The 18084-nt window shown below is 42.1% G+C and overlaps 1 protein-coding gene across 2 annotated transcripts in view; it reads right to left on the bottom strand.

Annotated features, from left to right (window-relative positions):
- The window catches only part of rims4 (regulating synaptic membrane exocytosis 4), a 50547-nt gene that overhangs the window by 17777 nt on the left and 14686 nt on the right, over window positions 1-18084 (bottom strand). For both annotated transcript variants that reach the window (XM_031860974.1, XM_031861055.1), the window contains 2 exons: window positions 9152-9296; window positions 1935-2047 (listed from right to left, as the gene is read on the bottom strand). In XM_031860974.1, coding sequence (XP_031716834.1) covers window positions 1935-2047; window positions 9152-9296 — 258 coding nt within the window. The remainder of the gene's footprint in view (window positions 1-1934; window positions 2048-9151; window positions 9297-18084) is intronic.

The following is an 18084-nucleotide window of genomic DNA, read 5'->3' as shown; positions in this document are numbered from 1 at the left end:
AAAGGTAAGAGAGGTTTGGGATAAGAAGGTAAACGTCCATTGGTACAAGAGCCAATCACCAAATCTGAACTAAACCCTTTGCCATGCATATCATTTCAGTGTGTGGACGCATCAATGCATCGAACACAAATGAAGTCTTGTGAAAATAGCTTTCAGCAGACAGTAGAGACCTCTGAGATGGACAGGCAGAGGCCAAATGCAATAACTGCTGACAACGAGACAAGTCATAGATGTCAGAGTATTGTCTAGAGAGCTCAGAGCTCAAAGTTCTTTTTTTTAACTGTTGTATTTTTCATCTCCGTGTTGTGCGGTGAGATGAGCCTCTTGCATTTGCATCCAAAATGATGTCAGAACTTTCCTTAATTCTCGGCCAATAAAGAAGCAAAAAAGGTTTCAGAGAAATAACAAATGCCCCCAAATCACTGAGATGCCGATTTGTACTGGACTTACATTATCAACCACACGACCTCTGTGTTTGGCCGAATATGGTAGGTAATCTGCGGTGGAATTTTTATTTGACAAATGATGAACGTGGTAGAGTCGCACAGGAATAAAAGGCTTGTGTTAAAAAAATGAAGGGATTCTCTCCACAGTCAGATGATGGAGGGCTTTTATTTTTAAATGGAAAAGGAAGTGTTGATTAAAAATACAGACATATGTAGACATTGAAACGGTAGTAATGTTGATGGTATGAGATCATGTCTATTTTTGCTGTGAGCCGCCAAAATAAAAGCATGAGGTTTGGCAACGCACACATGCTGCTCGCCCAGGCAGTGTTGCTCGGGCGTCACATTGAAGTCACACTGGGTGACAGTTTTCATCCCAAATATCCCCGAAATGACGAATGCATTCCCTTGAAAGCGACAGAAGGCAGATGACGACCAAGTTATATTCCAGGTTCTCTGATCTTATATAACGTTGGACCGGACAGCAGGTTTGGAGCGGAGCTGGTCCAGTCAGTGTCACTGTTGCCGGGCCAGGGACACCGACTGGCTGCCAGCGAGGAAACTGACCCACTTACAGCAGATCACAGCTGTGGAGGACGGGCTGCACATGATACATATCTCCAGTATATATATGGTGGCCTGGATATGAAGAAGTCAGCAGCCCGGCCTCCTAAAAAGTACATTCCCATACAACGAAACTGCACTTTGAATTACGTGTTCGAGGGAAACATTTTTTACCCATGACTAGGTTTGTTTTTGACGTATCACAAATAAGTTTCTAATAACAGTCAGCGTAGGAGAGAGGTCAATTGTGGACTGATGGGTCAAACGAACACCAGACTTTCACCCAGGAGACCGCTGTTCTTGTCCGTGCAAAACCAAAAGTCGGGGTTTTATTTAAATTTTCATCAGTAACTTAAATAATGTATCAAACATACTTATTTCAAGCCAAACCATCATCTGTTGTCTGAACCTAACTGAATAGTTCTGTTGCGTTTTTGTTTTTTGTTTCGATGAACAAAGTTTACCGTGTGTAAAACTGTGGCCGTAATCCGGGAGGAAATAAGTTTCCCTCAAAACGTTATTGAGTTTAGTTGTATGGAAACGTAAATCTGTAGGAGACGGGGTTGTTTGAGAATAGGCTGGATAAGATACAAATGTCCATATATTTGGCCTGGATATGAATAAACAACGATGAGAACAACAGCTCTGATTTATGAGGCACTATTTTGCCAATGTGAAATGATTTCAGTCGTTTGGTTCAGTTTTATGAGGAGATGAGCTGTTTTTATGGCGAGAGTTTCAGAGGCGTTTTACAAAATAGACGTGATAGTTGTGACCCTCAAATCTGAATCATTTTTCTCAACTTGGAGATAAGAAAGTAAAGAGGGATGGATTAAGGTTTTAGTCTTGCTTTATCTGAGAGGCTCCTGCGGAAATGAAAGCTTTGCTGAATGGTTAAGGACAAAGAAACGTCCTCTCTCTCACCCATCGACGTCGTCGCCAGCGTCTGTCGCCCAACGAACTGAGCGGGTCCCATCCCGTCCAGGAAGTCACTGAACTGTGCGTCCGATGCCAGACACATGCCGCTGTAGTTCAGGCTGCAGAGAGAGAGTGAAAGGGCCGGTTAAAGTCATGGCCAGGCACTCCAATCAGAGAAGGTGAGTCAGAGAAGGTGAGTCAGAGAAGGTGAGTCAGAGACTGGGAGATAAAGAAAGCATGAAAGACAAAGCCAAGACAAAAAAAAACAGTCTGGAGGAAAAAAAAATACAAATACAGGAAGCGATCAGTTCTGTTATTAAACTCCCAACTCTCAAATTGGCTCCCTGAAATTACCCTTTTAAACTCTAAATTAGGCTTTAGAGTTTGACCCCCCTGTGTCCTTACGTTGTGTGTGTATGCAAAGGAATCAGCTCAGAGTGCTTCAGTGGCAGAGCGCCAGGTATACTTCAACTGTGTGTGTGTGTGTGTGTGTGTGTGTGTGTGTGTGCAATGGAAAGACAAATATGCCTCTAACATGTTCTGATGCTGATGCATATCATCATTCTGTGTTTGCTCCACATGCGTCTGAACCCGGATGGCAGGATACCAGGACCAGATTACTGTTTACATTCAGAGCGTTGCTTCCTGAGATCTAGAGGTCCACCCACACGGGTGTGCCCACTTACTGTGGCTCGTCAAAGCTCCTCTCAGGATGTGTGTCTATGATTGATTGATTGGCACTTCTCTGATTAGCCTTTGAGCAAAAATAACCTTTTTTTAACATTTTGACTTGTCACAGTAGGAAAAGCACAGGTTTAAATAATGAAATAATGAAGGCTGAATACCATTTAGCTGCTTTCATTACAAGTTTCTGTTTTTTTTTCCGGCGAAGCTGCTACAGAAGTTGTCAACTCTACTGTTTTGAGTTTTGTCCGCACCTCTAAAAATGAACGGCTAACACGCGGGTCCTGGACCTGTGCTGGTCGACTGCCACGAATGAGGAAGTTTCTTTTAGAAGTGCAAAAACCAATGCCAATTCATTATGTTTAGGTTTGGCCCCGGGCCTCTGGAGTCCAAAAGGATAATCAACCGAAGTGTTCTCCGTTGCTGAGGCTGCCTGGTTGTTGTGGCCCCTGATCCAGAACAGGGTTTAGTCCGTCACGAGACAGGAACCAAAGTCTCTTGAATGAACTATCGTGATTTATTGTTAATTTTGCGATCCAGCTCGCTGAGCGGAAGGTTGTGACTGGTGATGTTTGGGTTTCCCAGCTAAAGAGCTAACCAACAAGCCCCACATGTTTCTACGTGGGCATGAGGACATACAGGCAGATATGCAGAAAGCACGTGCAGCATATAGCACCATGCTTATATTAGCCTTGAAACTCTGCAAGAAAGAAACCTAAGTCCTGAATAACTTGTGCACTGAGTAGTGAAAGTTCACTACTCAACTGTTTTCTGGGGGAAAGTGTCTGTACTTCAGCGCCGTTGATGCGGTTCGTGGTGCAAAGCTTCTGGAGTCGATGCCGAGCATGCTGAAGACGCTCAAACTCTTTACTCCAAAGTTCGGGTTTGATTGAAAAATGTTGTCTTTCAAAGAGCTTGTTGGTGAATCAGAGAATTGTCTTTTATACCAAATAGTTTGAGTGATTGTGTCCGTATCGCCGGTGTTACCTAATCTTGTGCACTGAATTGTTTTTTGTCTCTCAGAATAGTTCAGTGTAACTGCAGCTCGCTGCTTCATTGATCTGAAATGTTGAAGTTGCTACAAACAACTTTTTATTCTCATTACGATCTCTCAGGAAAAGTGTTGACATTTTCACAACTGTTACTTGGCGATGCGATGGTTTTATTCTTATTACATGTATAGTGCGTAAACATACAGATTAGCCTAGATTTCACAAAGTACCGATTTATTGTTCCCGCCCCCAGAAAAGCGATGCCCCTCCTCCCCAACAATCCTGCGGCCTGTTCTTCTGCGTCCATGTTGAAACTCTGGACCAGGACTATTGAACTCCCATAATTAGACTCTGGTGAGTATGTTTATTATTTCTTATGGCAGCTCTGTAATTCTTTCCTTCCTTTTCTTCCTCTCCATCTCTTTAACCTTCATTCTACTTTACAATCTCTGTTCATCTCCGCTCCAATGAGAGTGCTTCAGCCGTGCATGTGAGGAGACAGGTGTATTATATTTTACAGCGCGAGTCTCTCCACAAGGACTGCGACCTAAATCACCAAACAGCTTTTCTTTGTCGTCGTTTTGAATTACGTGTAGGAAAAAAAGTGTTAAAATATTTACTAGATTGTTGCAACAAAGGCACACAAAGGCTCACATTAAATACCGACTTCAGACCGAGAGGCCAAACACGGCAGTCGTCGCAATATAATTTACAAGGCAGTCTGTCCTCGATAAGATTAACACGCAGAACCACTTAGCCTAGATTAGTCATTAATGCAGACGTGAGCGAACATTAAATTATTGCAGGTCTTCTTTAATATTTAACGTTAATGAAATCTCATTAGTTTTCCTTTAGTTTGTGCTGCTGTGTGTTATTTATGTCAATGCATGTTTATGACTCTTCACAGTTCCTGCAATATGTAAATTATTAAATCAAGATATTAGGGAGAAATTCTACTGTGGTGTAATCCAGTGTGTATGTGTGTGTGTGTGTGTGTGTGTGTGTGTGTGTGTGTGTGTGTGTGTGTGTGTGTGTGTGTGTGTGTGTGCTGACATGCAATAAGTGGAGCAACATTAGCCGAGTGGGTATTACTTGGTGATAAAATCCTGAGCTGTAGATTATTCTGGTGTGTGTGAGGCACATCTGGGGGATTACACGGCGGCTTCACAGAAATGTGGCGCTCAGCGTGAAACCGCGTGCTGTTACTAACTCCACGGTCCTGTATTATTCGGCACTTATGTTTTGTCAAAACCTGAAAAAAATGAATGAACGCTTCTTTCGTGCGGTCCTCGTCAACATGAACTGGACCAATAAGAACACATGTCAACTTAGTTCAGGTTGTTTGAGTTCAACAGCCAAAGCAAGAGAACCTAAAGTCTCTGCTTGTTTTTCGTTATAGTTGGTCCATTGTACCTTAATAACAGGACTTACTAGTACTGTACTCTGCAACAACTTTATCTTTTTTGCACCATAAACATGCAACATAAACACCTGTTTATGTTTTAAAACAACAACACAGAAACAAATAGATTTGTATTAAAAAAGGGAGTGCCGACCAGATCGTCTCCTCCAGTTCTTTCACAATAAAAGCCCTAGACATTTAATATTCGCATTTCCCATTTGTGTGCTGCATATTCTTTATGCTCCCGTTGTGTAAGGGCCTTTAAAAGTACTTTAAGTGCCTGAACATGAGCATGAAACCATAAATCGAGCTTTAGTTGCCATATTACCAGGGCTAACAAATAACATACAGTGAAGCTTTTCCGGATAAATGACTCATTAAATCGACATTCATCAGCATTGTGTCTCCTTTAAAGCATATTTGTCCTCGTGAACAAGTAATCTATAAATGTTGCAATGTTCCCATAAACTCCAGAGTGCTGCACATCACACAACAGTTGCACTTTACCTGCGGGTCTTAGCCAAGAGTTAGCTTCCACGAGGAAAGGGTGGAATTTAAAAGAAGTAAATTCCACTTGAACAACTTAAAACTAATAAAAGGTCAACAGTGTCGTTTCTGCCCATGTGCTCACAGTATATGGTCACATGAGCTGGATAAAGGTGGTGTGTAATGAAATATTCTCATTGTCCTTACACACACACACACACACACACACACACATTTGCCTGGATCCGAATTGCCCGGACCATGGATCAATAAGCTTATAAGTGTGATTGGATGGCGTTAGCTAACAAAGTGCTTATTCATGGCGGTGCATTCACAGGCACAGCAGCTTTTTCAATCAGCGGACCGACGGAGAACACAGGCGGACTGGAAGACGAGCGGCGGTTCTCTGCTGCCGATTTAAATAACGTTGCGGTGCGGCTCAGTTTAACGACTGTAGTTTCCCCTCGATGCAGTCGTGCTCGTAGCTTAGAGCGCATAAAGAGATTTACATGTTTTATCACTCAGCTCCTCTTGTTTGGCAGAATCAAGAGATCATAAAAAACGATGATGTAACGGCGGCATTATTCAGACAGTTTCTAACTTTTGAATTTAGCCAGAGAAGATCGGCTTTGGTTGAGGCCACGGCCGCGATGCTTCCCGGCAAAACCGAAATGGTTTAAGAAAAACTACTTCCCTGTAGTTTTCATCCATCCATCCATAATCTATAAGCGCTTATCTTGTGCAGGGTCGCAGGGAATTGAGGGAAAGTTCAGCTGCTAGAGAAAGGAGAGCGGCTACACGCTTGATGTTAAAGTTTACGCTTTTGGACACAAATTATTGAGAAGGAAATATAGAATTCACCTCCTCAATGACGAGAGCGTTTCTGTTGATATTGTTGCCTCGAGTCTCCTCCATGAAATTGCTTCTTGCGCACTGACTGAATTCCTTGTATTTCTTGGGATCAAGTTCAGCTTCAAGTTCAGATAACAATAATTAATCATGTTATAATTCTATTACATCTCCTTTTGTTCACACTGTCACTTACAACTCAATGTATTGTCTGTGTGGATGGTTTAGGCTATACAAATGTACTTTTTCAGTAATTAATCAAGATATTTCCCCAATGTTATAACATCTTCTGGTTTCTATAAGCGGATATTGTCGGACAACAAATGAAATGTGTCGTCAGTGAACATTTTGCTGAAACATTCAGTATCAATAATTTGTGACTTGCCAGAGGACATTTCTTCATTATGTTAATAGAAAACATAATCCGGGCATTAGCTCGTGTTTGTTTCTGGTTTAGCCAACTGGGACGAGGAGGAAGACGAGGAGGAAGACGAGGAGGAAGACGAGTAAACGCGGCGTTGTTTGAACCAAAACAGGCTCAGTGTGAAAACACAGATTCTCTCTCTCTGTTTGATATTTCTTCATTATTTCTCTGAGTTTGTTTTAAGAACATTAATATTGTGAAAATGATCCTGACTGATTGAGGCACTGGCGTGGAATCTTTCACAGTGAACAACCGAGTGGTGACTGAGACCTGAAGCTACTGTGAGGAACTTTGAACTGTTTCTGAATCCGTCTCAGTTTCACTCTGATCCTCTATATGACCGACACAAGTACACGAGACCGTCAGTCTACTTTTAGTCAATTTGCATCCTTTTGTGATCGTTTTGCATCTGTTTTTTTGGTAATTTTGTTTTTTCTTATAGTAGTTTTGAGAGTATTTTTTTTACTTTTGGTAATTTTGTGCTTATTTTACTCTATTTCTAGTTATTTTGCATCTGTTTGTTGTGGTTTTTCATCTCTTTTCAGTTGTTTTACGTGTCTTTGTGATTGTTTTTTTATGTATTTCTAGTCATTGTACGTATCTTTTTAGTAACGTTGTGTCTCTTTGTGTCTACACAGTCTTTGTGTGTATGTGTTTGGTTGCTCCAGTCTATTTTCTGTAATATAGCATCTTGTTGTGGTCGTTTTGCATCCCTGTAGTCGTTGTGTGTGTCTTTGTGATAGTTTTATGGTTGTTTTTTATTTCAGTGACATTTTATAAATAAGCCCCCTGACCCCCTAACCCCCTGAGTCCCGAGGCCTTTCCCCGGTGGGCCTGTTCAGTAATCCATTTATGAGCAGGGCAGACTGCTGGAAGCTGCTGCAGCACAAAGAGAGGTTTTCTGCACTCTGGTGCTCGGAAACACAACTGCTATTGTCCACAGGTGCCGCCAAAATCAACACAGAATGAAAGTTCCTCAGAGCTTTAGACTGTCTATAGAGTTTCTATTACAGAATGGAGCAGAGAGCGTCGTCATATGTCAGCTAACATATTCCTTCCTGTTTCATCTGGGACGCAAGCTTAACAACGTTTCCATGCAGCAGCTCATAAACAGAATATTTACATATTCCAAATATAAATGGATTATTAATATGCAAACGCATGATGCAATCATCCTCTCTCTGAACCGCTACCTCATCTTGTTTTCGTCGCTCCTCTGTGTGTCTTTAAACCCTCCCAGCTCCAATCTGTCTGCCTCCTCTCGTTACGTAACTGCAGGAATTCAAGCTGGTAGCCAGGTTGGCACTGTGTGCGTGTGTGTGTGTGTGTGTTCAGTAGTAGTACACTAGTATTGCTGATGTCACAGGCACTTTTCCACTGAGCTCTACTGTACACTGTCGCTCTCTGTGTGTGGCATCCACCCCTGCTGACTGTTTCTGTCTGACAGATGATTGAAACACACAAGCAGGAGACATTTACGGAGGAAAAGAAAATGGATTTCCGGGTGCAAAGTCTAAGAAAAATAACTTGTTCTTAAATGAACGAGACATGCTTCAGACACACAGACAGAGAAGATAGCTACTAGGAGGGAAAACAATGCCGGACAAACATAAAGAAGAGGACATAGAAAGCAGAGTGTGTGTACCTCAGTCAGAATATGCATGAACTGTTGCATGAACTGTTGTATGAACTGTTGTATGAACTGTTGCATGAACTGTTGCATGAACTGTTGTATGAACTGTTGTATGAACTGTTGCATGAACTGTTGCATGAACTGTTGCATGAATTGTTGTATGAACTGTTGCATGAACTGTTGCATGAACTGTTGCATGAACTGTTGCATGAACTGTTGTATGAACTGTTGCATGAACTGTTGCATGAACTGTTGCATGAACTTTTGCATGAACTGTTGCATGAACTGTTGCATGAACTGTTGCATGAACTTTTGCATGAACTGTTGCAAGAACTGATGCATGAACTGTTGTATGAACTGTTGTATAAACTGTTGCATGAACTGTTGCATGAACTGTTGCATGAACTGCTGCATGAACTGCCTCGATGTTGGGCTGGTTTGTTTGAGCCAACCATCCATCCCGACATCTTCCCGACGCAGACTTCATTGGACTATGATTAAAAATGTGTTTGCGATGCGTCAAAAACAAACCGAATCTGGTAGAAAATGTTTCCCCCGAGATGTAATTGAAAATGTTCTGTTGAATGGGAATGTAATCTTTAGGACACCAGGCTGCCCCTTGTTCTCTTTCTTTCTCAATATTATCAGCTCTCCAATAAGAGGCAAAAGTCACCAAAAATAATGAATCAAAATGTGTTGGATCTGGCTTCTAGTCAGACTCAGGGTCGTGTCGTCACAGGATGAGTTACTTACTTTCCCTCGGAGCCGTAGCTGTTCATGCTGTCCTCTATCGACTCGTGGCTCGCCTGCCGGACGGTCCGACTGGGCATCTCTACAGCCAGACCCGTCTCCGTGCTCCTCTGGATGCCTCCCTTCAACTTCCTGCCCTCCGTGTCCACTGCAGGGAAACAGACGGACACGCACACAAACACATTCAGCTGTTGCTTTTTACCCAGCAAATAAAATAAAAACTCTTTCAAAAATATTGAAAGGAATCTCCAGGTTTGTGTATAAACTGTTTATTCAAAGCTTTTTATGTGTTTTTGTCCCGCTGTGACCTCAGAAAAAGGACGACCACAGTGATGAGGAATCATTAGAACAAGAACAAGGACAAGAGCACCCGTTTCCTCCTCAGAGTGGAGACATACATCTTGTTGCAAAATTGACCACAAAATCAATGTGCGGCACATTTAATGAGACCTTTGTCTGGCTGCAAGGTGTCCTGTGTGAGTGTGTGCGTTTGCGATCCTGCATTACAACGGATCAAATCCAGACGATGTTGTACTCTCTCTTTGTCCGCAGACAGTTTCAATCACCTTAATGGAAAGAAAAATGCTTTAAGAAGTCAGTTACACACACACACACACACACACACACACCAGCTGCACAGTGGCATGAAGATAGTTCTGCAGTTATTAAAGGGCGACCTAGAACGGTGCTATTTCTATCGTTCACGTGGGACGTTGGCACATTTGGGTTACTGCTCCTGCTTCTTCACTGGTTCCATATTATCTCCAGTGTGGAACAGCAGCAGCGCTGTCATACGTCTACACGACTGTCCAGCCCAGCATCATGGCAGTTTGCAGACTAGTACCGAAATGCAATCTATTGGTTGGTGTACAGGACACAAATAGTCTTTCTTTTTCGTGTTTTCTTTCTTCCTGAGGACGAAAATAATGCCAACGGAAAGTCAATTAGGAGCCTTATTTGTGGTGGAAACACAAATTAAATGCATCTATGTGATGAAGCAACAGTCAGAGTGACGTAGTATTTAATATCCAAGAAGACTATTGGTGGACGGGAGGGAAGGTGGACGGTTCCAACAAACAGGACTGGTATTCAACACCGCGCTGTGGTTTTATGGTGCTTTTCTCCAGACTGTTCATCACTGTTCGTGGTTTATTGCCAAAACCCAACTGTTGGTTTTGTTGCCTAAACCATGATTTCGTTCCAAAACCTAACTTTCATTTTTAACATTATGTCGTCCCAAAGAAAGTCGTTCCGAGCAACACGAAAAACACGGACAATTCTTGTCCCTGCACACAAAAGCAATTGATTGCATTTCATGACTACTTCCCGCACTGCCGTGAGACTGTGTTGTAGCTTCACGTGTACGCAGTACACACCAGCATTGACCGTTTTCATTTACCTGACGCTGTCATTCAGATAGATTTACGCTGAGCTTTAGAGTGACATAAGCCTAAAACTCTGCAGATTACAAGCAATACAAAATTGGGGCAGGATGCACTTTTAATGCTTGTGAGAGCCAGTGAGCAACCTGGACAGCCACAGGAAAAGGTTTAGTTGAAAAACAAAAGTCCAAATCTGCTTTACTCATCAGCATCAACAGTCAAAGGTCTGCACAAAGTCAGACTTCTCATGAAACATGACATTTGTCTGTAACACTCAGCCAAGCCACAGAAACACACAGATGTATTTTGTGTTTGCAACGGGGACACAAATGAAACTGGTGGATGCTTCAGACCTTAAAGCTCTCTGTGAGCTCCCTCACACTGGAAGACAGATGAACAGACTGACGGGCTTCAGTCTGTGGGCGACTCTGAACGTCTGCACAATTACCACACCGAGGCTCAGACACGTCAACTTTCTTTGACTGTCAAAAAGAGAAGATAGGCTCTTGATGGTGACACAAATATAATCGCTATTAACTGCTGCTGTGCACCTAACATGCAGAGGGGGTGACAGATAAGATAAGACTCACTTTATATGGATAATGAAAATGAATATTCCACTAATATTCCCCGTTTACATGCAGCTGTATGTACTTCGATTAACGTAAAACGCCAATGATGTGTATCCTACGGCTAGGATAATAATAATAATAATAATAATAGTAATAATATGAAGTTTTGACTCATTGAACCATTCATCCATCATTCCTTCAACCACACGTCCGCAAAAGGTCACCGTTGCGTCCTCAAAAGGTCACCGTTGCCATATTTGCACATATCCAAAAACCTGTAGCTATTCAAGTATTTCACAATGTTTAACAGTAGACGTGTTCCTCCTCTAAATCCTCCATGATTTCTACCCGAGCCATGCAAACTACATCTCACAGAGTGTGTCACAAACTGCAGTAAAAACCCAACTGAGATGACTGCGCTGTGTACAACTTCACAAGACATCCGGAAAAATATCGAAATATCACAAATGTCACAAACCTTGCGTTGAGAGCCATTTTACACAGAGGCATGTTATTTTCCGCAACAGCTTGTGTGTGTGTGTGTGTGTGTGTGTGTGTGTGTGTGTGTGTGTAACCTGCTGTCACCTCTTGTCACTGGTGGCGTATTGAGGCGGAGTGGAGTTACGTAACTAATGGAGCAAGTGGATAATGGCTGCAGACACATGAGCCACTCTGCTTCTCAGCGACCCTTTCATGGCGCTGAGTGGATATTATCTCAGTTCAGTTCAATCCGATTCAACATGCTTCTTCTGCAGCAGTGAAAGGCAATCTCAGCAGGCAATCAGGATAAAAGATTAAAATGCAGAAGGTTGACACTTTCTCTTATTCACAACATTTCTAACGTGATTCACTTTCCACGTATGAGACCTGCGATGCTTTCTTCTTCTTCTCTGCCTGTGTGCATCTTTGCATCTCGTTCTATCAGCATCTCGTACTCATCGTTCTGCCGGTCGGTCGTTTATAAAAAGTGTGAGAAAGCTCAGCTGCTCGTGTACCCTTTTGGGACACGACTCACTGTTGCAGCGTATGAACTATTCTTCAGGCAGATAGAACAGATGTTAGCCCTCAGACACAGAACTGTTTTCTAACTTTAATGACTAATTCAGGTTTGGAGACTCAAAAAACGTTGCAGCCCAAGGCCGTCTTAAAAATGTTCTTATTCAACATATCCTCTTGCGATGGTTTTAGAAAATGGTAATTCTTATTTTTTTGTCCAGCAACACCAACGATCAGTGGGCCTACAAAACCCACTCTTTAGGCAACACAACCATTGGTTAGGTTAAGAAACAGGTTGTGGTTTGGGTTATGAGTAGCCTTTATTTGGTGATATAATTATGGTTAAGTGACTTACATAGGTTGCGACAGTTAAAGGGACAGTTCCCCAAAATTGAAAATACAAATGTTCCCTCGTACTAAAGCAGCAACCTCCGGTTCTGCTGAGTGAAGCCAATGTGGAAGCTGCGTTCTCTCTAGTGTCCACCAGGGGGGCGACTCCTCTGGTTGTATAGAAGTCTATGAGAAAATGACTCTACTTCTCTCTTGATTTATTACCTCAGTAAACATTGTAAACATGAGTTTATGGTCTCAATCTCTAGTTTCAAGTCTTCTTCAATACAGCATGATGTTCATTTAGTACATTATGGTCCATTTAGAGTCAAACAGACCATAAAGCAGGGGATGCTTTAGGGCGGGCTTACTGTGATTGACAGGTCTCTGCCGCTACCAGAGACGTATACGGTGTCTCTACGTCACTCCTCATTCCAAATATGGACACTTCCATTTATTGGTTGCGAAAAAACAACATGACGACGGCGGTAAGCTAAGAATAGGTGACGTCATGATCACTACGTCTACTTCTTATATACAGTCGATGCTCGTAGCATGTTGTCATGATTTCTGGAAAAACACATTGCTGTTGGGTTTTTCAAATGTTTTATTTTGGCGCTTCAAGCACCACAAGCCGAGTGCCAAATAGTTTTGATGTTGGACATCCAGATTGATAAATAGTATGTAAAAATATGTAGTTTTGATTTTGGGGTGAATTGTGTTTAGAACCATTTATTACATCATAGTGAATTTATTTTTGTAATCACAGCATCTTAAAACTATTATGATAACGTAATGATTTCTATGATTGTAGAAACATTAGACGATCCCCTTGAGAGCAGTCTGCAGCAGCTCCAGGTAAAGACACTGAAACACACATTGCTTAAGTGTTTAAGAAGACAGATGTGAGGACAGCCAGCATCTGCTTGGAAAGCCAAGCCGGACCACTTTACCCCTCTGTGACCAGCTGTTGTTGTTTATCTTGCTTCCAGATGTTTGGGATCTTAAATCTGGCCAAGTCATACACAAAAACCTGGTCGCTCAGTGTGTCAGCAAGGGATCGTTAAGTATGCTTGACCTGATTTCTCTCCTTCCTTTCAACACACCCACAAGTTCTCTCAGTGTCCTCTGAAGATCAAATATGTGCAAAGACTTATTGCATTCCTTCCTATACTGTTGTTAAACGTGTAAATATGAGCGTGTGCACTGAAGAAAGTGAAATCCCACTCGACTCTAAAATAGCCCACTCTGTTAGTGGCGAATGTGGGGTTCACAGCGTGTGATGTGGAGCACCCACTGTGATGTAGCACAAAAAAGTGTCTGACGTGACGCATAGAAGTTGTGATGAAGCGATCAGAGAGCCAGGACTCATTAGTTCGTCTCCCAGCAGAGAGATATTAATGAACGCAGAGCGGACACTAAAATAGCTGCTCCCCATTCAGCCAACCGATCCGGCCAACGGACAGAAAGAGACAGAAAAGGTTTGTCACACTTTCTGGCCTACATGATGATAAAACACAGATACAGCCTGTACTTCTACAGTACAGAACATGTTCTACCAGCGTAGCCACTCATGTCCCCTGAGAATGTAAGCTAAATGTCTACAAACAGTGTCAAACCAAATGTCAACGTTGATTTATTATAAAATAAGAAAGATACTTAAGGATCTATTGGAAGTCACTGAAACTTCTACAAGACAAGAATGCTTTTACGTTGTTTTCTTCACTTGATAGATTTAAGTTCATTTGAGATCGCTCTGCTTTTGTAGTTGTGTATAATTTATTTTTGCAATTTAAAATTGTTTCATAGTTTACACAGTAAAAACTATTTTTTGCTCTGGGCTCTGCTCCTGTAGAAAAGACAAGATGGATAAATGAACGTGAACAAACTCTTAGCGAGCCACAGTAAATAACCAGCAGAGTCATTTAGGCAAAATATCAAATAAAATGCTACGAAAACACTTTTCACTTTTTGTTGCATGGGAACGTGATTTTAATCATATTACAATTTGTGACATCTTAAATTGCGATGGCATTTTTGTGGCATGTTTTAATCCCAGTGCTGGAGGTGATTGTGCATGTGGGCTGTTAGCATTCTACAATTAGTAAAAATCAAATACGCACGAGCCTCACTTTTGGTGGACATTCATTTCCTTTTTGTCTTCTCCGGGAAGCTTGTCTTGCTCGGGAAGCTTGTCTTCTCCGCTCGTATTTTATTGATGAAATCAGCTGCATAACATATTATGATTCCAAGAGAGTAGGAAGAGAAATCCCATAAACCTTTGACTCCCCGGGACCGTAAACAGACCCTGATTTATGGGGTGTCTGGACTACTTAAGCAATCAATGACATTTTGAATCAATCAACTCATGACTCACACCATGGTCACATTTACTGGCAGAAGAACATCCCGGCTGAGGGGCAAACGGAGGAAAGACGAAGACTTGTGTTCACAAAGATGTGCAGATTATGTTTAATGGCAAGAACGTCTTTTTTTAAGGATGTGGAGAGATAGAAAATGGTCATTTCTATATTTATTCCACCTCTCTACATAAACAACAAACCCTACCACAGCCGACGTTTGGTGCAGGATTTTATCCAAACCTCCTGATGGCACTATAAATACACTCCACTTCTCGCACAGTGACCTAACAATGTCAGTGCTCTCTCCTTGGGATGCCTTTTTTATTTGAAAACTCTCAACTTCACAAACGTCAAACATCAGGATGTGCTTTATCTTGACCTGATTTTGTGTCTTTGGGAGAAGAAGTCTAAAGATCTTTCTGGGGGTGAGGTACAGAATACCTTGAAGGATTTCATCCTCAATATCAATGCACACATTACAGCTACTGCATTTCCCCTGCTTCTATCTATTCACTCACATTATTATTATCATTCCTCCGAGCAGCAAATCATCCCTCGATTCCTTGCATCATCATTGGGTGAAACCTCTCGTCCATCCTGTCCCTGAGTCAAAAATGAAGCAACACTTTGCTGGGAAGTGGGCAGGCAATGGTGCACGTCCGAACCCGCCATGTATGAATAAATGGTTAAATCAAATGAAATGGATGTACTGCAATATCCACTGAGTGAAATTGCTCCGTCACCGTCGGCCCATTCTTTACAGGATGAGAGAGAGAATCTGCCGTGAGGTGGTTGAGGAGAGATAGAGGAGAGAGCAGTGTTTATTTCAAAAATGACTTTCTGGCGGAGGTGCTGCAGCCGATGACGAGTGATTACTGAGGCTGGAGATGAAGGCTGCTTTTAGAAACCTCTTGGCACCGCCGCCGACGGGCAAAGCGGAGCGTTGCGGGCCGGAAGACAGAGTCAGAGCTAATTACTTTGTTGGTAGATAAGCTTTCTCCAAATGAAGGCTTTTACTGAGCACACCGTGCTATTTTTGAACACCGGGGAGCTACTGTAACAGTTACAGTTGCAGGCTTGCAGAGGGAAGCCAGGGGTTGAATGCCTTGCTCAAGGACATAGTTGGATTCATGTTGATGTTATGTCTGATGCTAGAATGGAGAAATATGGAAAATTGTACGCCTGTCGAGCAACATTTAATGCATGAAACAGTTCTCTTGTTTCAGTCATGCCTCTGTTTGACATTGAACGGACACCATTGGTCCAGAACATCTCAGCTCAATGCAGAAAAGTTATTACGTTTTTGTCATGTCAGTCTTCCAACAGCCCGTTATTCCTAAAATAGTTCGTCCCAAAAATGCCCCTTTCGGACCAAAAGCCCATTTGTCCGACAGCCAAAAACACAAATGCCTTTTCTTCCAAAAACACACACATCTAATGTTATTAACCTTAAAAATCAAGGTGTATCTGGTTAAGAGGAAGTGCTTCATGCAGGCGTGTGTTTGTGTATTTATGAATTGCCATCACACCATCACTTCTTCCTCCTTGCTGACACAGAAAGTGTCCCCGGCAAATTGGATGGAGTGGATGTTGTCCATCGTCACCACTTCGGGTAAATGAAGCGTCCTGATGACGTGAGGGAGTTATTGATCGGGGGCCTGCAGCTGACAATACTCTGGTTAAACCTCGTGCATCGATTGTACATTTCTGTCATAAAATTCTTCATTCGTCATCGGAACATTAACGACCTTTTAACCTGCTGCACTGGGTTTGACCTGCTGTGTGCTATAGACACACACACACACACACACACACACACACACACACACGTGGCACTTGAAAGATACTTTTTCATGGCTCTTACATTTCATACAGCATACATTTGGTCCAATAAACCATTAAATAAATGCAGATAAATGCAGATAAATGAAAATGTCGAGCTGCATTACATCTAATAGGATTAGAACATTACAGATTCAATCTTCCAATGATTGAATACTGCACTGTTCAACGTTAGCACGCTGATGTTAGCAGCTTTAACATGTTCACCATCTTAGTTTAGTTTATTAGCATGCTAACATTAGCCAAGTAGTATTGCTCCATGAATCTTGTGGGTAAAATGATCGTGCAGTTGTTGAGAGATTTCACTCAAAACCATAAATGTCAACATGATAGAGAAAAATCCAGGAGACTAAAATGGCTGTGCCCAATTTAATGGGAAATGGACTTGTGTCGCACTTTTCTAGTCTTCCAACCACTCAAATTGCTTTTTTCACTACATGTCTTTCACACCCATTCATACACGGCCTTCGGGAGCATTTTGGGGTTCAGTCTTTTGCCAAGGACACATCGACATGGACTGAAGCAGCCCGGGGATCTAACCGCTCCACCTCTGAGCCTGGAACTACTTTTCAAGAACCAAAAAGGTTCCTTTACATCATCGCTGTTCAGCGTGCTCTGAAGTATTTACTGCTGCCGTGACGAATGCAGAGCGTCTGTCTCGACACACAAATCATCGGTTGTGTTTGATGTTTTGTGCGTTAGAACGTATAACCGCTATGAAGCAATCAGAAAATAACAGATTTCTCTCATTCACAGTAGTGAAGTCTTGAGACATTACGTAGCAGTCTTCAGGTGAACATCTGATTTCTGACTCATGCGTGCCAGACAATCTCCCGTATAGTCCTTTGACAGTCCTGAACCAGATATCATCAAGTCCTCCCTTGATCCAGGCAGAAGCAAAGCTACATGAATTGTATCCGCTCTGTAAGGTAGATATACTATATATATATATATATATATATATATATATATATATATTTCTTTTATTCTGGCTAAGATATAACATTTAGTTTTACAATCAACACTTGAAATGATGAAGGCACTTATGACAAGGTAGTACAAACTGTAAACCATACTTTGGTGTTTCATTTTTACCTCTTTTTTAAAGATTTAATGAGACTCATCCTGTCCTTAATGAACTGCACTGTAACAGCAGCTGTCCACCGACACACTTAGTACAAACAAAACATGAAACTCTGCCTTGCTGGTGGCGCTAAATTTCAAAAGTCAGATGATCCCCAAATGCGGCAGGATTCATCCTCTGGGCACCATGAATATCTGCAACTTGCAGATACGCACATTACTTAATGCGCTTTTGATCTACTTAGGTCACTCTGTATCACTCTAAACATGTAGAGTAAAAAATGAAATGTGGCCTTCGCCTTCCCTCTCTGCATCCTCCTTCCCTCCCTGAATCCTCCTTCCCTCCCTGCATCCTCCTTCCCTCCCTG

Source organism: Anarrhichthys ocellatus, unplaced genomic scaffold (assembly GCF_004355925.1).
Source record: "Anarrhichthys ocellatus isolate YVR2014 unplaced genomic scaffold, GSC_Weel_1.0 scaffold1, whole genome shotgun sequence".
Lineage (NCBI taxonomy): Eukaryota > Metazoa > Chordata > Actinopteri > Perciformes > Anarhichadidae > Anarrhichthys > Anarrhichthys ocellatus.
The sequence above is the reverse complement of the archived record's forward strand: the minus strand, read 5'-3'. Positions and strand labels throughout refer to the sequence as shown.